General features: G+C 37.2%; 1 protein-coding gene across 2 annotated transcripts in view; it reads left to right on the top strand.

The window, feature by feature from the left end:
* The first annotated feature begins 5,849 nt into the window (after positions 1–5,849).
* Slc30a9 (solute carrier family 30 member 9) overlaps positions 5,850–24,914 on the top strand; it is a 56,630-nt gene continuing 37,565 nt past the window's right edge. The window contains exons 1-4 of one of the 2 annotated variants that reach the window (XM_042678014.1): positions 5,850–6,077; positions 12,369–12,533; positions 22,323–22,382; positions 24,564–24,663. In XM_042678014.1, coding sequence (XP_042533948.1) covers positions 5,984–6,077; positions 12,369–12,533; positions 22,323–22,382; positions 24,564–24,663 — 419 coding nt within the window. In that variant the 5' untranslated portion in view covers positions 5,850–5,983. The remainder of the gene's footprint in view (positions 6,078–12,368; positions 12,534–22,322; positions 22,383–24,563; positions 24,664–24,914) is intronic. The other variant, XM_042678016.1, reaches the window with a different exon arrangement.

Raw genomic sequence — 24,914 nt, forward strand, 5'->3', positions numbered from 1 at the left:
GGCCTCATGTATGTGGGGCACTCTACCAATGAGCCACTTTCCAAGCCCCAGCATTGTCTTTAATACGTAGTGCTCAATTGTTGTAGTCTATCAAAAGTAGCATTCAACATTTTGTTGGATGCAATTCTTTGTGAGGTGTTGCCCTGCACATTGTAGGATATTTATCAGCATCTCTGACCTTGGCCTACTAGTTGTCAGTGCTGTCGGTTATGACAGGCAAAAATGTCTCTAGATGTTGCCAAGAAGCTGCACCTAATTGAGAAGTACTGCTGCAAAGGCCTTTGTGTACTTATAAGTTGACATATTGAATTGAAACCCCTTTGTAGAATTTAGCTGGACATTGGTGGCTCATGCCTGTAATTCTAGTTCCTCAGGAGGCTGAGATCTGAGGATTATGGTTCAAAGGCAGCTCAGTTAGGAAAGTGTGAGACTTTTATCTCTAATTTAAAAAAAAGTTCTAAGTAGAGCTGTGTCTCAAGTGGTAGAACGCTAGTCTTCAGCACAAAAGCTTAGGAACAGTGCCCAAGCCCTGAGTTTAAGACCCAGGACAGGCACAGGTGAGTAAGTTCGTGCACGTGCCTGTGTGGGCACGTACACACAAGCACAATATGTAGTTGAGGATTTGGGACTATGGTCCTTGAGCTAGGGACAGGCACTCTGGAAGGATCTCAGGGAAAGAATAATGAGGGGAGTGGAATGGTGTAGATCCAGCACGTAGATTCCTAAGTCAGAAGGAAAGGAGTTTAGATGCGCAGGGAGTTTAGAGAACAACCTTTCTGTCCAGGCTGGCTTTAAACTGTTATTTTCAGAAGTCAGATACTTGAAGAGCTAGGATTACAGTTGGTGAGCCACCAACTGTGGCTTCAGTGAGACTTTTTAAGATGGTAGATCAAATTTCATATATTTATGTAAAAACAGTATCATAGCAAATGGCTAACTGTAGTCAGCATTTGGGAGGCTGAGGCAGGATGATTTGGGAGTTTGAAACCAGTCTAGGCTACATATTGAGAACTTTTTTTTTTTAAAAAAAAACAACAACCCTAAAACAGAGGGAGGCAAGGAAAAGGGAGAGAGAAAAGAAGAGGAAGAAAAAAGTTGAGGCAAATAGTGATATTTCTCCTAAGTTTATGTTTATTGAGAGGGAAAGAAAATTAATCAGGAAAACTATAGGTGAGTTGAAAGTTCTCTAGGGTAAAAGTTGGATAGATTCCACAGAAAATAGATTCCACAGAAATAACCTAATCTCTTATCTGTCTCAATAAAGGAACCTACAGACTAAGGAATTAAGTTATCTAGTTCTTAAAATTTGTGTTTTTTATGTGCTTACACACATTCTGTCTCCCATAGGGATACACAGGGTCTTCAGTACATTAAATGTAGAAAGATGAAGAAAAACAATCTTGTTTAATGATATTCATGTATATTATATTGATTTCAACTTAAGAGGTACAAGCCTCCTAACTTCTGTACACAGTTCCTTTTTAAACTTCAATGCCTATAGTTATCGGCCTCCTTACTTATTGAAACTTTCTTTACAGATATGGAAACTTAGTCCTACTCAGTTAAAAGAATCTCATATTTAGTTTAAAACTTTGCTCCAAGAAAACTACATCCGTGTTCCAACTCTGCATGTACTTCTCCCTTTTCTACATGCAAGCAAAATACCCTAAGTGCCTGACTGTATGAGGCTACTGTCCCCTTTTTGTAGGTCACTGTGGCTTATCCAGCTTAGTGAGGAGACAGGAGGCTCACAACAGGCTACTGAAAATAAGCTCAAGCCAAAGCAGTCCACTGTGCTAATGGAGTGATATGTAGCCCTTGTTCTCTATCAAAACTGGCTCCCAGTTGGCAGTGGTGAATACTGTGTTCTTGTCACACACCTTTTGTCCCATGTTCTGTTTTACAGTAAGATCATAGGACTAATTTACTCTCTGTGATGCCAATTCTTTTTAGTTCTGTAGGACTAGACAGGACCCATAGTACATGTCGTAAAGTATTCACTGTAGTACTATCTTACTATCCTGCTTTAAAAAAAAAATCACTAATATAGGACCACATCAGTAGACTTGCTGGTTGAGCAAACATCCAAATGATGAATGGAGGCATGTCTTCTTTTTTTGACGACAACCAAAACTTTACTAGCACTATGTAATAGGTAGACATTTCTTAAACAGAACCAAAAACACACTACCAATGATGAGCCACATTAAGGACTTCATCATGACTATCCAAAGGAAGATATCTATTACACATACTTATATCTATACCCAACTAGGAACTTATTTCTATAATATATAAATATCTACACATATATAAATATATATGCACACTAGGAAAAAACGTATGCATGAGTATACATATGAGTTTATATTAACCCTATTGTACTGAGTGAACTGCAGAAGGAAGTTTTAATGGAGAGGCTAGCAGGAGCTGAATAGTGCTAGGACCCAGGAATATTGTTATCATTGAACCGTTTAGTTTTTGGAAATTGCAGAGTGACTGTATAGTTATTTCATATAGTAACTGCAACCAAAGAACTGCGTAATGTTGGGGAAAACCAGTCTTTGCCCTCCCCCATAACCTTCACTTAAACATACAAACAGAGTTGGAACTCCAGAACCTGAGTCTCATCCCATGTTCTCTCGTATTTTTGATGAATGAGTGGAGAAAAATCTCTTGATGAATGAGTGGAGAAAAATCTCTTCTCTGAAAAATAAAAGTGAGAATTGGCAACTTCCTTTGAAACAATATCAACTCCATTGTTTATATATACAATGTGTCTGTGTGGATCTACTTCTAACCAGTTGCACAGCAGTGACACCTTGAGTATTGCCAGATGATTTTCTTTTTTATCCATATGTAAGCCATTTCTTTAAAAAGTGTTGAGGTGGGAAAACTCCTTTATCCTCTAATTCTGCAGGCATAAAGAACACGACATCAACAAATACACCTGTGTTCAAAATTAAACATATTGTTGGTAAGCCACCATCTAGATAAAGCTTCTAACATTATTTTGTAATGAATCATCTAGGTCAATTTTCCATATAAAACAGCCAAGTTTGTCTTGTGATCAGAATCATCACTTTCCCAAAGCTATAAAAAGGATGAAACACAGGAAAAATACTTGCTTCAAGTTTAGAATCAAATTTCTGAGCAATGTTGGAGCTTAATAGGACAGTCTTGAAGGAAAATTTTGGTGCATGAGAGAACAAATCAAACCTCACACTTTCCTATTTCTATTTCCATCTAATATTTCCATATATTTAGGCATTATCTTTCAAATCCTCATAAAACTCAGACTATCTAAAACCATGTTGAGCAACCATGTTGATCATTAAATGATGCAAAAAAAAACCTGAAGAGAGACCATAGTGTTAAACCAATTCTTCTGTGAGATTTCACATTTTCTTCCGTAGGACAGTATCCATTGATTGAAAAAGTATAGTGAACTGGATACCAGTGGCTCACACTTGTAATCCTAGCTACTCAGGAGGCTGTGATCTGAGGATGGAGGCTCAAAGCCAGCCCAGACCGACAAATCCCAGAGATTCTGTCTCCAATTAACCAGAACAAAGCCAGAGGTGAAGGTATGGCTCAAGTGGTAGAGCACCAACCTTGAGTGAAAAAGCTAAGGCCCAGTACAGGCGTATTAAAAAAAAAAAAGTGAGTTGGGCACTGTAATGTTTAGCTGGAAAGAAATCAACGCATGGTTCTGGCGGAAGGAGTTTATTGGGGGGAGAACATACTGCTGCCTGCACAAGATGGAGGCGGAGGCTTGCCAGGAAGGGAAGAAGGGTGACTTCTGGCAGGACTGGGGTTAATATAGGGAGAGGGTGGGGAGGAGTGACCGCAACAGGTGTTGACCTCAGCATCTGGGAACCTGCCAAGGTCTGAAGGAGGTGTAACCACATGTCCAGATGTGACCTCAGAGAAAGGGGAGCTAACTGCCCCCAGGTACCAGGTACACCGGTCACCTGGATAATGCAGGTGCTGGGCAGAGACTTGGGGTGGACAAGTGTGGTCAGGCATGGAAAACAAAGGGGAAGGAGGAGGAAGTCTGCGTGCAGGATGGCACATAGAAAAGTGGCCCTTTCCCCAGGCAGACCTAATAGGTTCACACCTGTAATAATTCTGGCTACTCAGGAGACTCAGATCTAGAGGACTGTGGTCCAAAGCTAACCCAGGCAGAAAAATGTTAAATTCTGTCTCCAAAACAAAGCAGCAAAAGGCAGAGCTGGAGGCATGGCGCATGCGACAAGAATGCCAGTGAAGTAAGCAAACCAGATGAGCATGAGGCCCTTAGTTCAAACCCCAGTACTACCAAAAGAAACAAGTAGCACTTAAGAGTGAGGTCCTTGTGCCTTAGTTTTCTTAAGTTCTGGAACTTTTAAGTGTTGTGAATGGGATAATGGCCAGAAAATGAGAAAATAAGCAATGTTTTTACTACTACAATTTAAAATTATGTCTACATAAACTTTGTTCCTTCCAATAGAAAGGAACATTCTATTATCATAGGCTCTATGATAATAGAATCCTGTTTAGTATTACAGGGAAATGTTGCATGTGTCTCAAATACAGTAAAAAAGAAAAAAAAAATCCTAGCCACGTGGCAGTGGCTCACGCCTGTAATCCTAGCTACTCAGGAGGCTGAGATCTGAGAATCACAGTTGGAAGTCAAGCTGGGCAGAACTACAATTAACCACCAGAAAACCGGAATTGGCACTGTGGCTCAAAGTGGTAGAGCACAAGCCCTCAGTAAAAAAGCTCAGGGACAGTGCCCAGGCCCTGAATTCAAGCCCCACGACTAACAACAACAACAAAAAGTAAAATCCCTTAGTAAGTATGGGGCTTCTCAAAAGAATCCAATGCAAAGATAATGCCTTAAGGAACTCTCAAACTGACGTAACATTTCAGCACTTGGGGGAAATTTTATAAAGATAACCCGTGTGTGTGTGTGTGTGTGTGTGTGTGTGCGCGCGCACCTTGAAAAGTGAATACAGTTCGGGGTGTCGGGGTGGCACTTGGGGGAAATTTTATAAAGATAACCCATGTGTGTGTGTGTGTGTGTGTGTGTGTGTGTGTGTGTGTGCGCGCGCGCGCACCTTGAAAAGTGAATACAGTTCGGGGTGTCGGGGTGGTTTATCTGTTGGGAATTTTATATAACCCGTGTGTGTGTGTGTGTGTGTGTGTGTGTGTGTGTGTGTGCGCGCGCGCGCGCACCTTGAAAAGTGAATACAGTTCGGGGTGGTTTATCTGTTGGGAACCCGAGTTTTGAAATCGCTACATCTTCCCTTACACATTTAATGCATCATGAACATGTAATACTTCTAATTTCATTAGGACAGGCCAGACGCGGGTCCGTCACCGGGAAGGCAAAGGAGTGACACTTAACACGCGTACTTGCCTCCACGTTCGCAATGGGCGAGGCGTCGCGAGTTCGGAGAGCACTGAGACCGAGTCAACCTCAGATTGGGCTGGTCTCCGGCGGAGAGAGGCTCACGGGACCTGCGTCTTCCTTTTCAGCCATTTTCCCACGTCCGGCCTCGAAGCCCCAGCTCCGCGCCACATTCAGAAGCAGGCGGCGCCACCAGAAGCTGCCGCTCCTCCCGGGTTTCCCGGTGGCTGAGATGCAGACAACTTCGCTAGACGTTCCGCAGGCAAACGCAACCCTACAGGGATAGAAAAGGAAAAAGATTTTTAGAAAAATCACAAGGCAGCTACCACCGTCCACCCCCGTCACGCGCGGCACCCCGACCGGCCCGCAAAAAGCAGGCCCCGCGTGGGCGCTCCGCGAGTGACGTCACTTCCTCCAGCTCCGACCCGGGCGACGGCCAATGGCGTCGTCGCTTCCGGGTCTCTGAGGTCACGGGCCCCGGCGCCCGATGTAGGTGCTCGCCGGTGTCCGGTCTATGGAGTCAGTTGGCGCGGGAGTCGGCGCGGAGGCAGGAGGTGGTGTCCGAGTTGGGGCCTCTGCGCCTCCAGGATGTTACCGGGCTTGGCCGCCGCCGCAGCCCACAGATGTAGCCGGCTGCCTCTGTGCTGCAGGGCTGCGGCCCGAGGCTCGGGCGACCGCCAGGGTGAGTGTCCCGCGCCGGCCAGCGGCTCCGCGGATCCCGGAGGGGCCCGTCCGGGCCCGGCGTCTCGGCGCCTGGTCTCCGGCGGCTTGTCGCCTTGCTTCCCCCCACCCCCTCCCCCCCTGGAACCCGCCTTTCCGGCCTCTACCTCTACAGGCCAGCCTGTCTGTCCCGTAGTAATGCCCGACCCTGAGGGCGACCCTAACAGGGACACCTTCGCTGCCCTCTCCTTTGTCTCCAACTAGAGGTACGTGCGCCTCGCGGCGGCCGGGGATGACCGCCTGCACAGCTGGAAATGGCAGGTTCTGCAAAGTACCAGCTTTTTTGGGGGGGGGGGGGGCTCCTGGACTCACTTTCGTTTAACACTTGGGGCCGAGATATCCGTGCGTTGCTCTCCTCCTTTTCCCCGCTCGTAATCCCTATTTGGTTTGAATCTCCTGAAAGACAAGGCGAGAGCGTCACTTATCAACGATCTTAAAAAACAAAACAAAACGTGTGAGCCCGTCCCAGAATCCTGGAATGAGCTCATTGGGACCGCAGAAGAAATCAACTCTGTCATTACCATTGAACAGCAGTCTTGTTTTTTGGTGAGCAGTGTCTATTGGAACTCTAATCCAGAAAATAAAAGGAGGTAGATGAGAATTTCCATCTCTGTCGAAATTCTTTTTCTGAACTCAGATTTAAGTGGTCCGAAAAGTTACAAAATGACATTGGGTTTGTAAATTCTGTTCTGATTTACCTCCCATTTTGCTATTCACGTACCCTTCATTCTTGGGACTAGCACAGTATCTACACAAGCATTCTCAAAAATTCATATTTGAAAAACTTGTAACATGTTTGTCACCAACAGAAGTCATAAGTTGCAGCACTCATGGTTTTTAAGTGGCACTGTTGTTATAAACTATGCTATGCGAGCAAAATATCTTTTATGATAAATACAAAAACCGGCTCTTGAACATTTTAAGCGAATTTATTGTAGCATATCTGTTTTGAGGGTTTTGGGGCAGTGGTAGAAAAGTATAGTAGTTATTCTTCCCATATTGGCAATATACCAGGTTGCCTTATGAGCAGAATGAATCATCTGGTTATATCCTGTACTCTTAATATCCTAAATGAATTATTTTCTAACATAACTGTTGCTAACCAAGCAATTTTGACATTTTACACTAAAATTATAGTGACTAGTACAACTTGTCTTTCAAGTATTGATAAGAGGAATAGAAATAGTGTAATTTGTAATCAGTATTCTCCAAAACTGTCATGTCAAAAATTATTTGCTGTTTGTCTCATCTGTCTGTGAAACTGAGATAATAATTGATTATCTCAATAGAATGACTTTGAATAGATCTTTGGAATGTTTATTACAACAAAAAATCATATTTCACACTTTGATTAAAAAGGACCTTGTTTGTGGAATGTAGTTTTAATATCTGAAACATTTGAAAAAGCAGTTATAATCACAGTAAAATTTCAAAACAAATTAGAAAAAAAGTGCTGTTCCATTTGCGTGCATGTGAAAAGATTAATGAAGCACGTTTGAGGGAAATTTTAAAAACATTTTTCTTTGAAAAAGTTTTACTTTTGTATCTTAACGTGCCTGTGTGTCTAGGAAAGTCTTCTAAAGAATAATGATGGGAGGGATGACATTGCTCAAATTGTACTCAGATATTGGCATGTTGAATTGAAAGGCCTTTGTCCAGCTATTTAAAGGTAATAATAATTAAAAAAAAAAAAAGACTGGAAGAAACTGTGGGAAATAATTACTTGATTTGAATACTTAAGATGAGAAACACTTACAAAGGCAAAAAAAAAAAAAGAGGATGGTATTCAAGAGCAGCACTGTCAAAAAGAAAAAAAAGGGTTCCATCTATAGCTAAAGTTGCCTAAAAGTCATATTACAAAAGCAATAATAGATGATATTGTTTTACCTGGTGTATTATTTCAGTATAGTCACTAAAAAGTTATTGAGCTATATTATCTTCTCTTTGTATTGCCTTCAAAATCGAAAGTATATTTTACACTTAGAGCATGTGTACTAACCACACTCGATAATACAACACAGTGTAGGTTCAGTTAGTATACCACATTTATAAAGAATTTTTAGAACCAATGAACATTTCAGTAGGAAAATGGGCAAAGGCTTGAATGAGAAGTCCACAGAAAAGTTCCAGTGGCCAGTAGAAATGCAAAAATGTTCCATGCTTATTAAAAAGTATGGGCATTTTACTACTGCCTATCTTGTATTGGGTTAACTTTTTGTAATGATGATACTGTTTCTTGAAGGTGAAGGAAGATAGCTCTTATTACTGATTTGGAACACAGTTGAACAATATTTTGGGAATTCATTCTTGCCTTGCTTTTTTTGTGTTTCTATGAACATGAACTGTAGTAGGTAGTAACTGACACAATAGTTGGGAGGGAGGGGACAAGTAGTGATCAATAGCAGTAGTGGTCTGTAGAGCTGCAGAGACCATAACAGTAAATTAGCAGGAGATACTTGTGACTAGATCTGTGATTGTTGTCACTGATAAGATACTAGCAATTCCACTACTTTTGCTGGAAAACAGCTACAAATGCAGAAATAAAAAAAGTCCTTGCTTATGCTGGGCACAGGTGGCTCAAGCCTGCAATCTTAGCTACTCAGGAGGCTGAAATCTGAGGATTGCAGTTCAGAAGTCAGCCCAGGGAAGGAAAATCCGTGAGACTCTTAACTCCAATTAACCACCAGAAAACTGGAAGTGGTGCTGTGACTCAAAGTATTAGAGTGCTAGCCTTGAGCAAAAGAGGTCAAGGACAGTAATCAGGCCATGAGTTCAATCCCTACAACTGACAAAAAATGTCCTTGTAAAGGTTGGTAGAACAATAAGTGCCACACAAAAGACCATGATCCTGTATATAGCTTATTCTAGATGTCACTATAAAGAAGAGTATTAATACTAGGTAATATTTTTACTTTTTTTATGTCAGTAATTAATTACTGAATTAATCAATCCACTAAGTCACTCAATAAAATGGTTGTTTCTACCACTGTGAATAGATATTTTTACTTAGTCAAATGTAGTCCTGTATAGAATATAGAATGTATTTGTATAGAACATAAACAATTTTTAATCTTGTATTAGGCATTAAATATATACTTTCAAAGTTTCTGATACCTGAAATTCTACTGAAGTTAAAAATTAAGAATATTTCAAATAGGCAGCAAAGGAGCTAAGACGACTAAAATAGTTCATAAGAATTTGAAGAATTCTGGGCTGGGAAGGTGGCTTAGTGGTAGAGCGCTGCCTTGCATGCATGAGGCCCTAGGTTCGATTCCTCAGCACCACATAAGCAAAAAAGAAAAAAGCCAGAAGTGGCACTGTGGCTCAAGTGGTAGAGCGCTAGCCTTGAGCTGAAGAGCTGAGGGACAGCGCCCAGGCCCAGAGTTCAGGCCCCATGACCGGACCCAAAAATAAATAAATAAATAAATAAACAAAAAGCCTTAAAAAAATTCTTTTGGCCCATACGCACGAGTATTGTCTAAAACATGTCTTCTTTGTAGTAGTTAGGCCCTGCCACCATACTGCTTGGCTGAGTTCACAAATCTTTTGTAGCCAGTAGCTTTCCTGTCACTTCTCTGGCTCTCTTCTCCTGCTAATTAAAACCTTATTCTACTGCCATAGCTACTGCTGCTGCCATAGCCACTTGGTTTTGTGGTTTGCTTCTGCCCCTAAAGTGTCCTCCCTTCTTGAGTCCAAAATTGAAGACTGATTGTTGTAGTTGCCAAAATCATTGTAGCTTCTACCACCTCCAAAACTGCTACCATCATTACCAAATCCATTGTAGCCATCCAAATTGTATTTTCGAGGACTGTATTTGTGACTAATTGTATAACAGGTTATTTTAGTTTCTGTTCTGTGGAAAGTGTAAAGCATTCCAACAAAAAGGTTTTAATGTAGACTTTTTTTCCCCGTTTTTGCACCCATGTTGTTGATTGCTAAATGTAATGGTGTGATCATGATGCTGAATAAATGTGTCTTTTTAAAAAAATGTGCTGTGTAAAATTAGTCAACTCTGAAGCCATCTTGGTAGACTTGCCCCAACAGTGTGGAGTTAGAATTACTTCAAGGTGGTGCCAAATTTCATTTGAAACTTACTCGGAACTACTTGGGCTCAGATGCCATTGTTTTCTGGTGTCATTAGCTGATAGTTACTGTGACATTGATGAAATTTACCATTGACAGGGTGACTCAAGCAAAGTCATGGAATTTTATTTGGTTATGAAAACAATGGTTGGTACATCCTGTGCAATATCTAAATTGAATAATGGTACCAGATAAAATGATAGATGAGAATGAGACTTGTGTAGTATCCATTATCATGTGTAAGCAAGAAACGATTTAATTCTCTGGGAAAAAAAAGAATTTGAAGAGACCCCCATCCCCCCCATTGGCCAAAAAGTAGGAGAGTTTGAGCATTACTCAGGATATTGAATAAAATGCATTAAGATATATCAAATAATGTTTGAATCTATGAAATTATAACGGTACATAAATTAAATATGCAGTGATGACTGTGATATGTATGTAATAAGCTTAGCTTTTTGGAGAACTGGTAAATAAAGGGGAAGAAAAGCAGCTTGACTTGTCTATGTAAATGATACTAGTAGGTAACAAAATAAATGAAGGGAATTTTGTGATATTCTGAATAATAAATGAAGGAATAAAAATATTTCTGTTGTGTAACTAAGTGAATAAATATTTCTAGGCACTGAGCATCAATAGACGCTACTAACAAAGTTGGGGTGGGCGAGTGTGCCTAGTGCTGGAAATCATACCTAGAACATGCTAGACAAGCATTTTACCACGAGCTACATCCAAGCCTGCAGTCTGTAGCTCTTGATAAGAACCTTCATCTCTACTTAAGGGGCGTTAGAAGAGGGTGTTTTTCTCTGAACCTGAATTTAAATAATGGCTTTATACTAATTGATTTATAGAAGATTTGGAAGAGCAGGACAAACAACACTATGGGAATTTAACCAGCAAAATTTAGACTACGAATCTACAGTGACAAAAATTCAAGACTAATAACTTTATTTTTAAAATGCTGTGTGTGTGTGTGTGTGTGTGTGTGTGTGTGTGTGTGTGTGTGTGTGTTTGAAAGAGAGAAAGAGAGCGCGCGAGAGCAAGAGCGCACGCTGTGGCTCAAGTGCTTGAGAAAAAAGCTCAAAAGATAGCACCCAGAACTGAAGAAAGAGATGGAAGGAAGAAGGAAAGGCAGGAAACCGGAAGGGAGGGAGGACATTCTGTAGCTTACATGAGACTTAAACACATCTCTGTCCATCATGGTATATAGACTGCTTAGATATGGTCACATGAAAGCAGAAAAATTATAATAATTGAAAGTGAGGATATTTGATTTTAAGGACTTTTATTTAAAAAGATTGTCCCAGACATACTGAAAAAATTATAAATAAAATTGTGTCTTCAAGATTTGCTTCCTGTTAATATATTGATGTAAAGCTATCAATGCAGGAAGAGCTGAGACAAGATTGACCATAAGTTGAAAATTGTTGAATATAGGCATTATGTGGAAGTTTATTGTATTCTATCTTTGCATATGGTCGAACTTCAATAAACATTTTAAAAATGTCTTGAAAAATATAGCATCAAGTCATGCAAACAAGTCCTCTTCAGAGGAAGGAATTTTAGACCAGATTAATCCTCCTTTAAGTGTCTTAACAAAAACTGTATTTTATCAGTAGGTGGGAAAAAAAAGATGTTGGCAAATTGTCCTTGTTAGGTTGTAATTATAAAAGATACTTTTAATAGTGCTGACAAGTCAGAACACCAATGGCCATAGTTAAGGTGCTTTTCCTAAAACGTAAGTTTCTTAGGAGACTCTGTTAGCCCTTCTTCATTAGTTACCCAAAATACAAAAATCAAGTGCTTTGTCACCAGGTTCTCTTCCACACCTCAGGATTACAGATATGACTCACTGGTACCTGGCTTTGTAAAAACAAAAACAAAAAGCATGCAGGTAACATACAAAATAAAGAATATCCTATGTTTTATATATATATATATATATATATATATACATATATGAATAACTGGCTATGAATGCATATGTATATTTTATGCATATAAAAATATGCATTTAAGATTTTCAAATTTACAAACTAGAGAAATGAAGTGTCTGTATTTTTTCTTTATAAAATACGATCCCTGTATAACTTAGATACCTCCAATGAAGAAGATGACTAGTTAATTGTACACTTGGGAGTCAGTTTGAAATTAATTTTTCTTCTTTTAGGATTGCGGAATTTAGTGACATTTGGAAGCCTTTCATACATGGTTCCCTATAGTCACCCACAGATTTGTACAGTCAGTCAAGTAAAGTTGTATTCTACAAACGTCCAGAAAGGACAGGGATTACAAACTCTCAAAGTTGAAAAAAGACCATCATTTGATGAAACAGGTATGTATAAATTTTCTTAAATTTTTTTCTATACACCGAAATAATTTGTAAGATTAGTTGTTCCTAGAGAATATGATAGAAATTATTTCTAAAACTATTAGGACCTATCTGTTCTTTGTGGGGACTGCTATACTGCTGATGTAATTTCTATAATTTTTCTATTTCTTTTTTCCCCCAAATATCTTAGTTCTGTATTTTTTTTTCCTAGGAATTTATACACTTAAAATTCTTATTTAACTGGGCGCTGTTAGCTCATGCCAGTAATCCTAGCTACTCAGGAGGCTGAGATCTGAGGATTGAAGTTCAAAGCCATCCTGGGCACGAGACTCTTATCTCTAGTTAACCACCAGAAAACTGGAAGTGGCACAGTGGTTCAAGTGGTAGAGGGCTAGCCTTGAGCTGAAGAACTGAGGGGCAGTGCCCAGGCCCAGAATTTAAGCCCCACTACCACCACCAGCAACAAGATTCTTATTTACAGGCATAAAGTTCTCTTAATAGTAAATATTAACAGCAAATATATATACATATGTGTGTGTGTGTGTGTGTGTATATGTGTGTGTGTGTGTGTGTGTGTGTGTGTGTGTGTGTGTGTGTGTGTGTGTGTGTGTGTGTGTGTGTGTGTGTATATATATATACACCATTTTTAAAATTTTCTAATTAATGTTTTCCTTTAGATCTTTTTTCCCCTCAGCTCTGGGCTTTGAACTCCAGTTATTGCACTTGTTACGCTGACACTCTGGTTTTTGCTGTTAGTTCAGGATGAGGTCTTCTGAACTTTTCTGTCCATATTGGCATTGAACCTCAATCCTTCCATTCTCAATCTCCTGAATAGCTATGATTATAAGCACTTACCAGCTTTTTGTTTAATTTTGCCAGGCTTTTTCTATTATTTTTCAGGTGTTCTTTTTTTGTTGTTGTTTTTACTTGAGCCATTATAGTATGTTTATTTCCTATTAATTTCTACTCATTTTTCAGTGTTGAATATTAAAATTTTACTACAAAATTATTTATGGCCTCAAAAATTGAACAAATAGGCACTAAATAGTTTATTCCTGTCATCAGCAGTACATAAAACATACGCTATCATTGACTGGCCCATAGCACTAAAATCTACTAGAACACATTAAAATCTACTAGAACATAATATTAACTGACAGCAGCATCTCAGAAATTTTTACATATGTATATATACACTTATATATATATATATATATACACACACATAATATACAATCCATATTCAGCCATTTTCACATGTTTCAGTACATACAGTTGCAGTTTATTATAGTCACTTGAGTTGTTGCTCTTTAGGGCAATATTAAAACTTCTACCCAGAATTTAGTTTTGTAAAGTTCTGCTTACCAGAAATATTCTCAGAAAAAAATGAATGCTCTTAGCTGGGTGTCAATGGCTCACGCCTATAATGCTAGCTACTCAGGATGCTCAGATATAAAGATCAAGGTTCAAAGCCAGCCAGGCAGAAAATTCCCCATGAGACTTTTATCTCCGATTAACTACTGAAAAACTGGAAGTGATGCTGTGGCTCAAGTGGTAGAGCACTAGCTTTGAGTATAAAGAAGTTCAGCAACAGCACACAGGCCTCTTAGTTCAAGCCCCACAACTGACAAAAAAATTCTCTCTTTAAAATAATTTACACTTTGAAGATTCTAATATAATATACTGATGTCTAAAGTATTTTCTAACATGATTACTTTTCTCTCTTTAATTTTTATTGCTTATAGTTTTTAATATATTCTCATTTCCATTTTGATTCTACTTTGACTTTTGAGTTATTAAAGTATGTTTTTACATTTCCAGATGAATTTTTCTAGCTATGTACTAAACTTAATTTTATTATTTTAAAATCTTTATTTGATTAAGTCATGAAATTTGTTGAGCCTGATGTCCTGTTGTGTCTATTTTTTCATTTTTGTTTTAATTAGCGCACACAAGTGGTACAGTGGCCCGTAAGTGGTACAATATGTGACTTTACACACGTACAATACACTCCAGCAGACTTCTCCCTTTCATCAATGCCCTTTGCCCTCCCTCCTAGTTTATTAGAGAGATGTCAGCAGGTCTTGTCTGTTTTTATATGCACATGTAAAACACACCAGTCATGCTCACCTTATTCATCTTCTGTTGGTCCTCCTCCTCTTGCTTGTAGAGCCTTGTTTTCTTTCCTAGCATTCTGTTTTTCATCATGGTATTTTGCATGTGTGTATATTTTAACCCACATGACTCCCTCTACCCCCATGTTGTCCAACATTTTTCAGTTAGAGGCCTGTTCTAAATAATCCTCATGCACTTTAAAATAAAATAGTGTGTGTGTGTGTGTGTGTGTGTGTGTGTGTGTGTGTGTGTTGTCAGTCATGGGGCTTGAACTCTGGGCCTGAGCACTGTCCCTCAGCTCGTTAGCTCAAGGCTAGTGCTCTACCATTTGAGCCACAGTGCCACTTCTGGTTTTCTGAGTGGTTTACTATTTTTTATGAGTCTCACAGACTTTTGTGCCCAGGCTGGCTTTGAACTGCCATCCTCAGATCTCAGCCTCCTTAGTAGCTAGGATTACAGGCGTGAGCCACCGGCACCTGGCAATAATGTATATTTTTGATTGCTAAGCAAAGATATATATATAGATATATAGATATCTATATATATCTATATAGATATCTATATATATCAATTCCAGTTATGTCGTACAGCTGTATATCCTTTTAAAAGTCAATTATTGAAATAGAATGTATAGCTTCTATGTGCATTTGAAAGTCATATTAAATGTCTATAATTCTAATTCAAAGTCTAAAGATATTTTTAAGTTCCTTTTGAATAATACAAAGAACTTGAATGCTTAAATTCTGATTACCCTTTACAACTTACTATTTGTTTACTAGTATTTTGTATTTATTTTACTTTTTCTACTCTATAAAATATACATTGTTAGTTACTTTGATTTATCCAAATCTTTGGTAATTACTCTTCTTATTTCTCTTATCTTTCTGTCTAATTATGCATCCTATTGAAGTTTCTTTAAGTGAAGTTATATGAGGATATTTTTACAGAAAGTCACGTTTAAGATGCTATTCCAAACTGGACACTGGTGGTTCACATTTGTTTACTTGCGAGGCTAAGATTGGGAAGACTGTGGTTCAAAGCCAGCCTGGGCGTTCATGTAGGATGTCCTCTCACCAATAGATAGGAGGAGCAGTGTGTATGATTGTCATCACAGCTGCATAGAAGGCTGATATTAGGAGGATCATTGTTTCCACAGCCTCGGGAAAAATTTGTGAGACTTTGAGATACAGTTTAAAATAGGCAGATTATTATTCAAGTGTGCACCTGGACAGTACTAAAAAGGTTTGGAGGCAGCGGTAGAGTGCTTGCCTAGCAAATACAAGCCCTTGAATTTAAATAATTTAAATCCCAGCACTCCCAAAAAGAAAAAGAAAAGAGAAAAGATGTCTTCTGGGTTCCAATGTTGCTGTTGTTAAGTGAGTCATCATGCCTTTGTTCTTGTATTTTTATTCTTCTATCTTTTCTATTTGATTGCCTATTAAAATTGATTATTATTTTTTTTTTTTTGTCGGTCGTGGGGCTTGAACTCTGGGCCTGGGCGCTGTCCCTCAGCTCTTCAGCTCAAGGCGAGCGCTCTACCACTTGAGCTACAGCGCCACTTCCATGATTAATTTTATTTTGAATGTAAATGGCAATTTTATTACTATGAAGTTTCTTGACAAGTGTGTCTTTGTATTTTTTCTGCTTGAGATTTGTTGGGGTTCCTGTATCTGACAATTGAATTTTCCTACCATTTTGGAATTCTGTAATTCTCTGTTATCTTTCCAAATATTATTTCTTTGTATTTATCTCTTATTTCTTTCTGGAAATCTAATTCAACATATGTTAGGTCTTTTTTGGGGCCTTGCATGAGCTAGGGAAGCTCTACCCACTGAACCTAACCCCCAGCCTCTATTCATTTTTTTTGCTTCATTTTCAATATCCCTAAATATCGCTATCATATTTCCTATTTCTTTTGTCTTCCTGATCTGCATTCCGGATTATTTCTACAGGCGTACTTAGTTCACTTATTTTCTCCTCTAGTTGTTTGTACTCTTTATTGGTTGATTATACTGTTATTTTCATTATATAATATATAATTTCATTGCTTGAAATTTTTTCCTTGTGTATGTCTCTTATTCCTTGCTTATATTTTTCAAACTTCTCATTTATTACTTTTAGATATATTAACTGTGGCTATTTTGTATTTTGTGAATAAAAATTCTGTTGTGTGAATTCTTTGGGGTTCTTATCCCTTTTTCTCCCTTTATTACAATTATAACAATGCCATAGCTATGTTTTGTAACTGAATTGATCAATTTCCATGTAGTTTTTGTATCTGATAAGGATTTGAGGTTTATGTATATTGAAGTTGCTCTCACCTAGAGCTTTTCATTTACTTCTTTTAAACTGGGAGAAAACTGCGCTTTTGTAAAAATGTGGTGCTAGAGCTTGAACCTAGAGCATTGCACATGCTAGGCAACTGCTGCATTCCCAAATTCATTTATTGACATGAATTGAGACCACACATTTAGATGAGAGGAGCTGACTTGTCATAAGATTTCAGCGATTTCTCTCATCTCCCCCATTACTTACAATCTAAGTAGAGAGATGTCCTTATTGTGTGTATTATTTATTTCTAGTTCCCAATCACACGATGTTGTAGTTTTTATGTGGTGTCTTCTTTTAGACACCCACATAAGTGGGTATTATTAGCGTGCTCATTTATTTTGTGTAGGTCCTTATTTCACTTGTTTTGTACTCTTCGTATCATTTTTAGGCAGATTAAGGATGCGGTTCTTTGTTAGTTTTTGGTGGCATTAGAGTTTGAACTCAGGCTCAGATTTGCAAGGCAGGCACCTTACCACTTGAGTCATGCTTTCAGCCCTTTTTATTCTCTTTATTTTTGAAATAAGGTCTCGCTTGTCCAGGTTAGCCTGGACCATGATATTCCCAAGAAAAAAATCTCCCTAATATGACAGGCATGAATTACCATACCCAGCTTTTTCTATTGAATACAATCCTCCACCTTTTACCTTCCACCTAGCTGGTATTACAGGCCTATACCTGTATCTTTAGTTGGTTTGTTCTCACTAACTTGCCAGGCTGGCCTCAAACTACAATTTTATCTTTAATTCTCATCTCTGCTGGGAAGAAGTGTTTTTTAAATCAATCAATCTAAAGTACCATTGGTCTTTAAAGTTATCCTAATTTAATTTTCTTCATAGGTAACAGTCCTGACTAATATTTTCAGTGTTTTATTTGTTCATCTTCTACTGGTAAATCTCATGACAGGAGGAACTCCACTAAAGTAGATTAAATTTGAGATGATACACAGAGATGATACTCGAAGTTACGGATGTTTCAGACAATGCAGAGTGTAAATTAGGGTGAGGAGATAAGATATTCTGGTACAAATTTCCCAAATCAGTATGAAATAGCTAGAGCTTGCAAAGCAGAGTTAGAGTTGATGTAGCTAGTAAAATACCAAGTGGTAAATGGTATCAGATAAGAGTACTTGAATAATAATAAACATTCCAAAGCCAGCTTTCCTTGAGTTGGATTTTTTTTACAGCAGATTTTCTTGATTCCTTGAGAAACCTTATTCATGTTAATAATGTCTGTTTTTCATCCTCTCTTTGGGCTTAACTGTAGCCAGTTTCTTCTAGGATAAGTAACTAGGTTATTGTAGGAGGAAGGAATGGAGTATAATGAGAATTAAACATGTTTATTAAAGCATTATAAAAGAAAAACATGAAGTAATATTATTATGGACAAAAATGTCTTATAGATGCATTTCTCAATAAAAATATTGTTGATTTGACTATACAGAATTTTTTAAATTGACTTTCATTATTGCATCTCTTTTTATTTGCTGACTGGAATAAAAACATTAATTTTCTTATATTAGGAATACACTGCTTATTGACAGTTTTATTTTGGGCTCTTATTTTTCATGATTTGCCTAGGCCAAATTAGACTTTTTTAGCCATCAAATAGACACCAAGTAATTGCTTGATTGAAAAATGCTTTGTATTCTTGAAGAGTTTGAGGTTGACTTTTGAATAATTCAAGTCACATAATAAACTCAGGAACAGCTCATTAAGAAGCAAAGACTTGCTAAGGCATCCTTAAATTTTTAAGGAGCATTTAGATGTTTTAAATTTTAGTAAAATTAGTTTTAATTTTGTTAATGACACCAGATGTATGGCAAACAGCCAGGATTTGCATGTAAAACAAATGTCTAGAGCTAGTTATGGGTGGAATATCTTGATTATTTGTTAAAATTATTTGTACTTGAGCAATGCAATGTGAATTTATTAAGGTAGTGATTTGTGCAAAATAAGTATTCATACATGTGTTTGAGCCATTTACTCACCTTCTTGTTTATGCGTTGTAACACTGTATATTTAGTAACTCTAGACAGTTCATGATGAGAAGAACATTCAGAAGTTTCCATCTTAGAGCAACTCATTTTATGTGATTTGCTTGAACAGTCATTGTGGAAAGGGGCTTTTTCCTGGAATTTTTAAAAGTAGTTTTCAGTCATTCAGATTCTAGGTGAGTGTTCAAAACTTGCTGTTTTACTTTGACCCTTCCCTTTTTGCTTCCTGCTCTCTGTTCCTCAACATTGATAAGTAGATTTGGGGGGGAGGGCATGATCCTTTTGTTTATTTTATTTTTGTAGCCTAGGCTGGCATCAAATTCATATTCTCTTGCTTCCTCATAAGGTGAAGATAATGGTACCTATGATAGGTTAGGTTGGTTTGTGGGTATTAATACATATGAAGCATGTAGAATAATACACACCACATGTTTAAGTGCCAAGTAAATGTTAGCTATGATTTACCTGTACTTAAACTGAAATTTTTAATTGAATGATGATACAAATTTTAATAAGTCAAAAGTGTTCATAAGGGTGACATTTTTATTACAAAGCATTTGATATATATGCATTGTAATATTCTTGAATAATTTAGAAAAAATAAAATCAGTCTCTTGAGAATTTACCACTTAACATAAGCACCTTCTCTTCTTGATCTCATCCTCTTCACATCTCTATTTCCTGTGTATCCATGTCCCTTGATTAGATTAAAAAAGGGAAGTGGGTGCAGAAATAGCATTATATGTTTGATTGACTCAGATTGTTTTGACTGGTTTTCAACTTTGTTGTGGTGACTTGTATGTGTTTTTTTGTGATTTACTTTTTTCATTAAATTTTGTTACTAAGATTTCAATTGGTATATGTGCCTGTTCATTTTTAGGGTGTTTCGTGTAAGTTAATTCTTGTCAAATGCTTGGAATTGTGCTTGGCACATAGTAAGAACTCAAAAAAGATAGCCAGAATATGTTTATTATTCACCACAGTGTAAAATGATGAATGAATATGTTTGTTTGTGCACTTCCTTGTTGATGGGCATTTGGGTTGCTTCCAGTATGTAACAACAGAGAGGAATGTGGCTCTTAATATCTATGTGCTTCTCTTATGTCATTGTACAAGGCTTTCTTAAAGTTAAATATGTTGACCTCAAATTATGGGGTCATAAATTCCATGTTAGATAGTGCCAACTTCTTCTTTTTAAAAGTACTTTATTGATATTATAGAGGTGATATACAGAGGGGTTACATGCATCAGGTAATAAGTACATTTCATTTTGTATAGTATCATCTGTTCCCTCATTCTCTCCCATTCCCTCCCTCCTATCTCCACCTACAAGTTGTAGAGTTCACTTTTATCGATGTGCAGCTCCATTGCTGCACTTTCTCACCCTTTTTCCTCAGATTCTTTGCCCTACCTCCACCCTCCCATAGATATGCATGTGAATATACTGTATATAAGGTAAAGAATATAAAATCATCAGAAAAAGAAAAAAACAAAAATTTTAAAAAGTCCTTTGTTTCCAGTGAACTTCTTTTTTTTTTTTTTGGTCCGGTCGTGGGGCCTGAACTCTGGGCCTGAGTGCAGTCCCTCAGCTGTTCACCTCAAGGCTAGCGCTCTACCACTTGAGCCACAGCACCACTTCTGGCTTTTTTCTTTTTGCTTATGTGGTGCTGAGAAATTGAACCCAGGGCCTCATGCATGCAAGGCAAGCACTCTACCACTGAGCCACCTTCCCAGCCCAGTGAACTTCTTTTTTAATGTACCTTTTTTAACCGAGTTAATTATGCTTGTTTAAATTTTCAACAGCAGTGTATATATTTCCATTGCTGTGTACTTTTGGCAATGTAAGGTATTCTGATATTTGCACTTTTCCTAACTTAAGAGTTCTAAAATGGCTTTGTTTGGGCTGTATTAATTAATTTTAATGTATTTATTAATTTATTTTATTTGGGTTGAATTATTGATAACTTTTTGTTTGTTTTGTAGTCATGGGGTCTTGAACTCTGGGCTTTGGCACTGTCCCTGTGCTCTTCAGCTCAAGGCGAGCACTCTACCACTTGAGCCACAGCGCCACTTCCGGTTTTCTAGTGGTTTATTGTAGATAAGAGTCTCTTGGACTTTCCTGCCTGGGCTGGCTTTGAACCTTGATCCTCAGATCTCAGCCTCCTACTGAGTAGCTAGGATTACAGGTGTGAGCCACCGGTGCCCAGCTAATAACATTTTCAAGTTTATTGATTATTTATATTTCTTTTTGTATCTGAGATTGGTTGCTCATTTCACTATATTTTATTGATTTGGAGGAGTTTGTTAGTCTTGATACTAATTCTTTGTTGGTTTTGTTTGTTGAATTATCTTCTCCCAGTTTGAGGTTTTTTTTTAATTAGACTCTTTTGTGACCACGTATTTTGAATTTAATTTTTTATTTTTAATTGTTATTATAGGTAATATATAAGGGAGTTACAGTTATATAAGTCAGGTAATAAATACATTTCTTTTTGGACAATGTCACCCCTTTGAATTTTTATTTAGCAGAAATTATCCTCTGTGTGTGTATGTGTGTGTGTATATGTGTGTTCCTATCTTTAAGAAATCTTTTTTTTTTTTTTTTTTTGCTTGAGGTTAGACTATAGTCCTAGCATCCTGGAGGCTGAGGCAGGAAGATAGTGAGCTCAAGCTAGAGTGTGAGCTAGTTAGTGAGATCCTCCAAGAAACAGAGGGGGGTGGGGAGGGAGAGAGAGAAACAGAGAGAGAGACAGAGATACAGAGAGAAAGCTCTTTCTTTGCCACAAAAATATTCTGTGTTATTCTATATTGTCTACTGTGAGGCATATACATGCATTAATATTTAAGCAAGTGATTTCCTAGGATTGCATTTTGGTGAGTAGAAGTCTGTACAGTTGTTTCCTCATCCTTCCTTCACTGAAGTGTCTCTAGAACCATTTTAAGTGGAAGAATTCTGCATCCTTATTTCCATGTTTTAAAGGAATATATCTATACTCTCATCACTGAATGCAGTGTTTGTTATGGGTTTATTAGTCTTAAAGGAAATTTGTCTTTATCATAGCTTTGCATGGATTTGATTCTATTAAATCCTTTTTCTTTAGTTCCTGAAACAATTCTGTGATTTTGTCCCTTAATTGAAGAAGGTAATAAATAGTTTCTATAATGTTTAACTCTCTTTTGAAATATTTACTACTACTTTAGGTCATTTAGGATTGACCCACAATGATCCTGGGACATATTATCATGTCCCAGATATACATTTTATACATTTGCTAGATTAAGTTGGCTAATATTGTTATATATTTATATGAAAGCAACTTTTCAATGTAAACTTGTTTTAATACACATTACAGCAGAAAATATAGGTGCAGAACTCAAAGCTCCACTTAAGCAAGAACCTCTCCAAGTAAGAGGTAAGTATATTTTATAATATCTTTTTTGTTATATTGGCATATATATTGGAGGACTTTTTCTAGTTACATTAAGTGTAAGAATATACTTCTAATTTGCTTTTATTTAATAGATTATAAAGAAATATTTGTAAGCTGTTTTTCTACAACTGCTTTATGATTTTTAGAAAAGTAAAGTGATTACCAAAGGCCTACCTGTATTGTCCTACAACTTGTTCAAAATCAGGTTGTGTGGGCCATACCTGTCTGACTTCTAGGAATAATTGAGTACTCAAAGCACACAGGACTACTAGAATTAACAAAGTACTCAAAGCTGTTATGTGTTTCCAAAGTAGCTGGCAGCACTGTTGCCTTGATGTCAGACAAAACTAGATTCAGTTTGTAGTTCTTGAGTTTAGCAGTTGTCTGACCTTGGACAATTTATTTAACTTCTTTGAGCCTTAGTTTTCTGTTCTAAAGAATGGAAGAAAATGAGGATGGACCCTTTCTAGGGTAACTTTGGAAATTACACAGTTATATTTAAAACAATCAATACTGATCAGGATGTAATGGCACATGGGTATAATCTTTGCATTCTGGAGGCTGAGAAATGAGGACCTCAAGTTCAAGGCCATCCTTGGCCTCCAAAAAAAGGATTATAAATATTGAATTAGCCATCATTATCACCAGTAATCTATGTCAGGGTAGGCCAATACAAAGTTTTAGCTGCTTTAAAGAAATTGCTTCAACTTTTTTTTTGGTAAGGAACTAATATTTTAAAGGAGATATGCAATTATTTTTTTAGCTCTAGAAGTATCTGGATTTTGGTTTTAGGGTTCTTAGAGTAAGGCAGGTTTGAGGCATGAAACATGCTTTTTGCAGATTTCTTTTTGAAATATAAAATTCATTATATAGTTGGCTTTTTTTCAGATAACGTTTTGATTTTATATTGAACTTTATTTTTTCAAATATTCTTATTAAATATGAATTTGCACATTTAGTTAATGTGTCTTAGGAGTACTTTTTGCTTGCTGAAGTGATATTAGGTTTAACTTTGTTCTTTCAACTTGTAAGTAGAACAGAAAACTAAGAAATAAGTAGCATAAAAATGGGTGAGTAGGTGACAATTTTAAACAGAATACATGGGTTTTTATTGTTTTGCTCTTGCTATTTTGATGTCTCCTTAAGTTATTTATCTCTATCATGTGACTAGAGGTTTTATATCATAATGATTTACTAATAGAATAATGTATATTTTTTGGGGGGAGCAGTCGTGGGGCTTGAACTCTGGGCCTGGGTGCTATCCCTTAGCTCTTCAGCTCAAAGCTAACATTGTATGTACCACTTGAGCCACAACACCACTTCTGGTTTTCTGGTGGTTTATTGGAGATAAGAGTCTCATGGACTTGACTGCCTGGGCAGGCTTTGAACCACAATCCTTAGATCTCAACCTCTTGAGTAGTTAGGATTACAGGTGTGAGCCACTGGTGCCTGGCTTTACAATTTTTTTTTTCGGCTTTACAATTTTCAACACCTATAATTGATGCCAAATTAGTATTGTGTTTTTGGTGTCATTATCAGTTTTTATTTTTTATGAGCAGTTTACTATTAGACAATAGTGAAGTTGTTTAGAAGAAAACAATGTTTATCTCTGTGTAAACTTGCTATAAATTTTATTACAAAAATTGTTCTGTTTACTTCAGTTTTGTTAACTGAAATACTCCAGTAGCCTTAAGCTTTTTAAACTTCAGTTCATAAAAATACTACTTAATGACCCAAACTTGTAGATTACTATATATGACTGAATAAAAACTTAACAAAAGTACTTAACCTCAGTTTTATTCAGTATCCTTTGATTACTTTCTGTTTGACTTTTAAGAAAATGATGTTTTACCACACAGTTTGAAAAGCACTGAACTAGCTTGTATTTTTTTTATTGAAACTTTTCCAGTTAGACCCTAAGAAACTTGAATTGTTTTACTGATTTAGACAGCAAGGATACCTTTATAAGGTGCTCATTAGGTTTGCATTTCAGCTGTAATTTTAAATGAACTATGGGGATAAAACTTGGTGGCTAGAAATGACTTGGAAAGATAAATTTTCTATGAAATTTGTTATGAACCCATTTAAGTACCAACATGTATTCGTTTTCAAATTTGACTTTCAGTGTGGTTCCTTACATGTTTTCTTGTGTTATTTGTTTAGTCAAAGCAGTCCTTAAGAAAAGAGAGTATGGATCAAAATATACTCAGAATAATTTCATCACTGGAGTGAGAGCAATAAATGAGTTCTGCCTTAAATCCAGGTATAGTAACTTTAAAAAATATAGTAATACATTCTATGTAAATAATGTAGCCATTCATTTCTTAGGTGTGTTGCCTCCTACCATCCATATGTGGAAAATTTCCCACTGGCTTTTCCCTAAATTAAAGAAGTATTTTTATTCATTTGAAAATGTTAGCATTATGTTAGTTGATTAAACTGAATTTTTTTCCCAACATGAGCAATTTTAATCTCTCTCAAGTTCTTTTTTTTTGCGGGGGGGGGGGGGGGGTC

This window comes from Dipodomys spectabilis, unplaced genomic scaffold (genome assembly GCF_019054845.1).
Source record: "Dipodomys spectabilis isolate Male_0828 unplaced genomic scaffold, ASM1905484v1 ptg000043l, whole genome shotgun sequence".
Taxonomy (NCBI): domain Eukaryota; kingdom Metazoa; phylum Chordata; class Mammalia; order Rodentia; family Heteromyidae; genus Dipodomys; species Dipodomys spectabilis.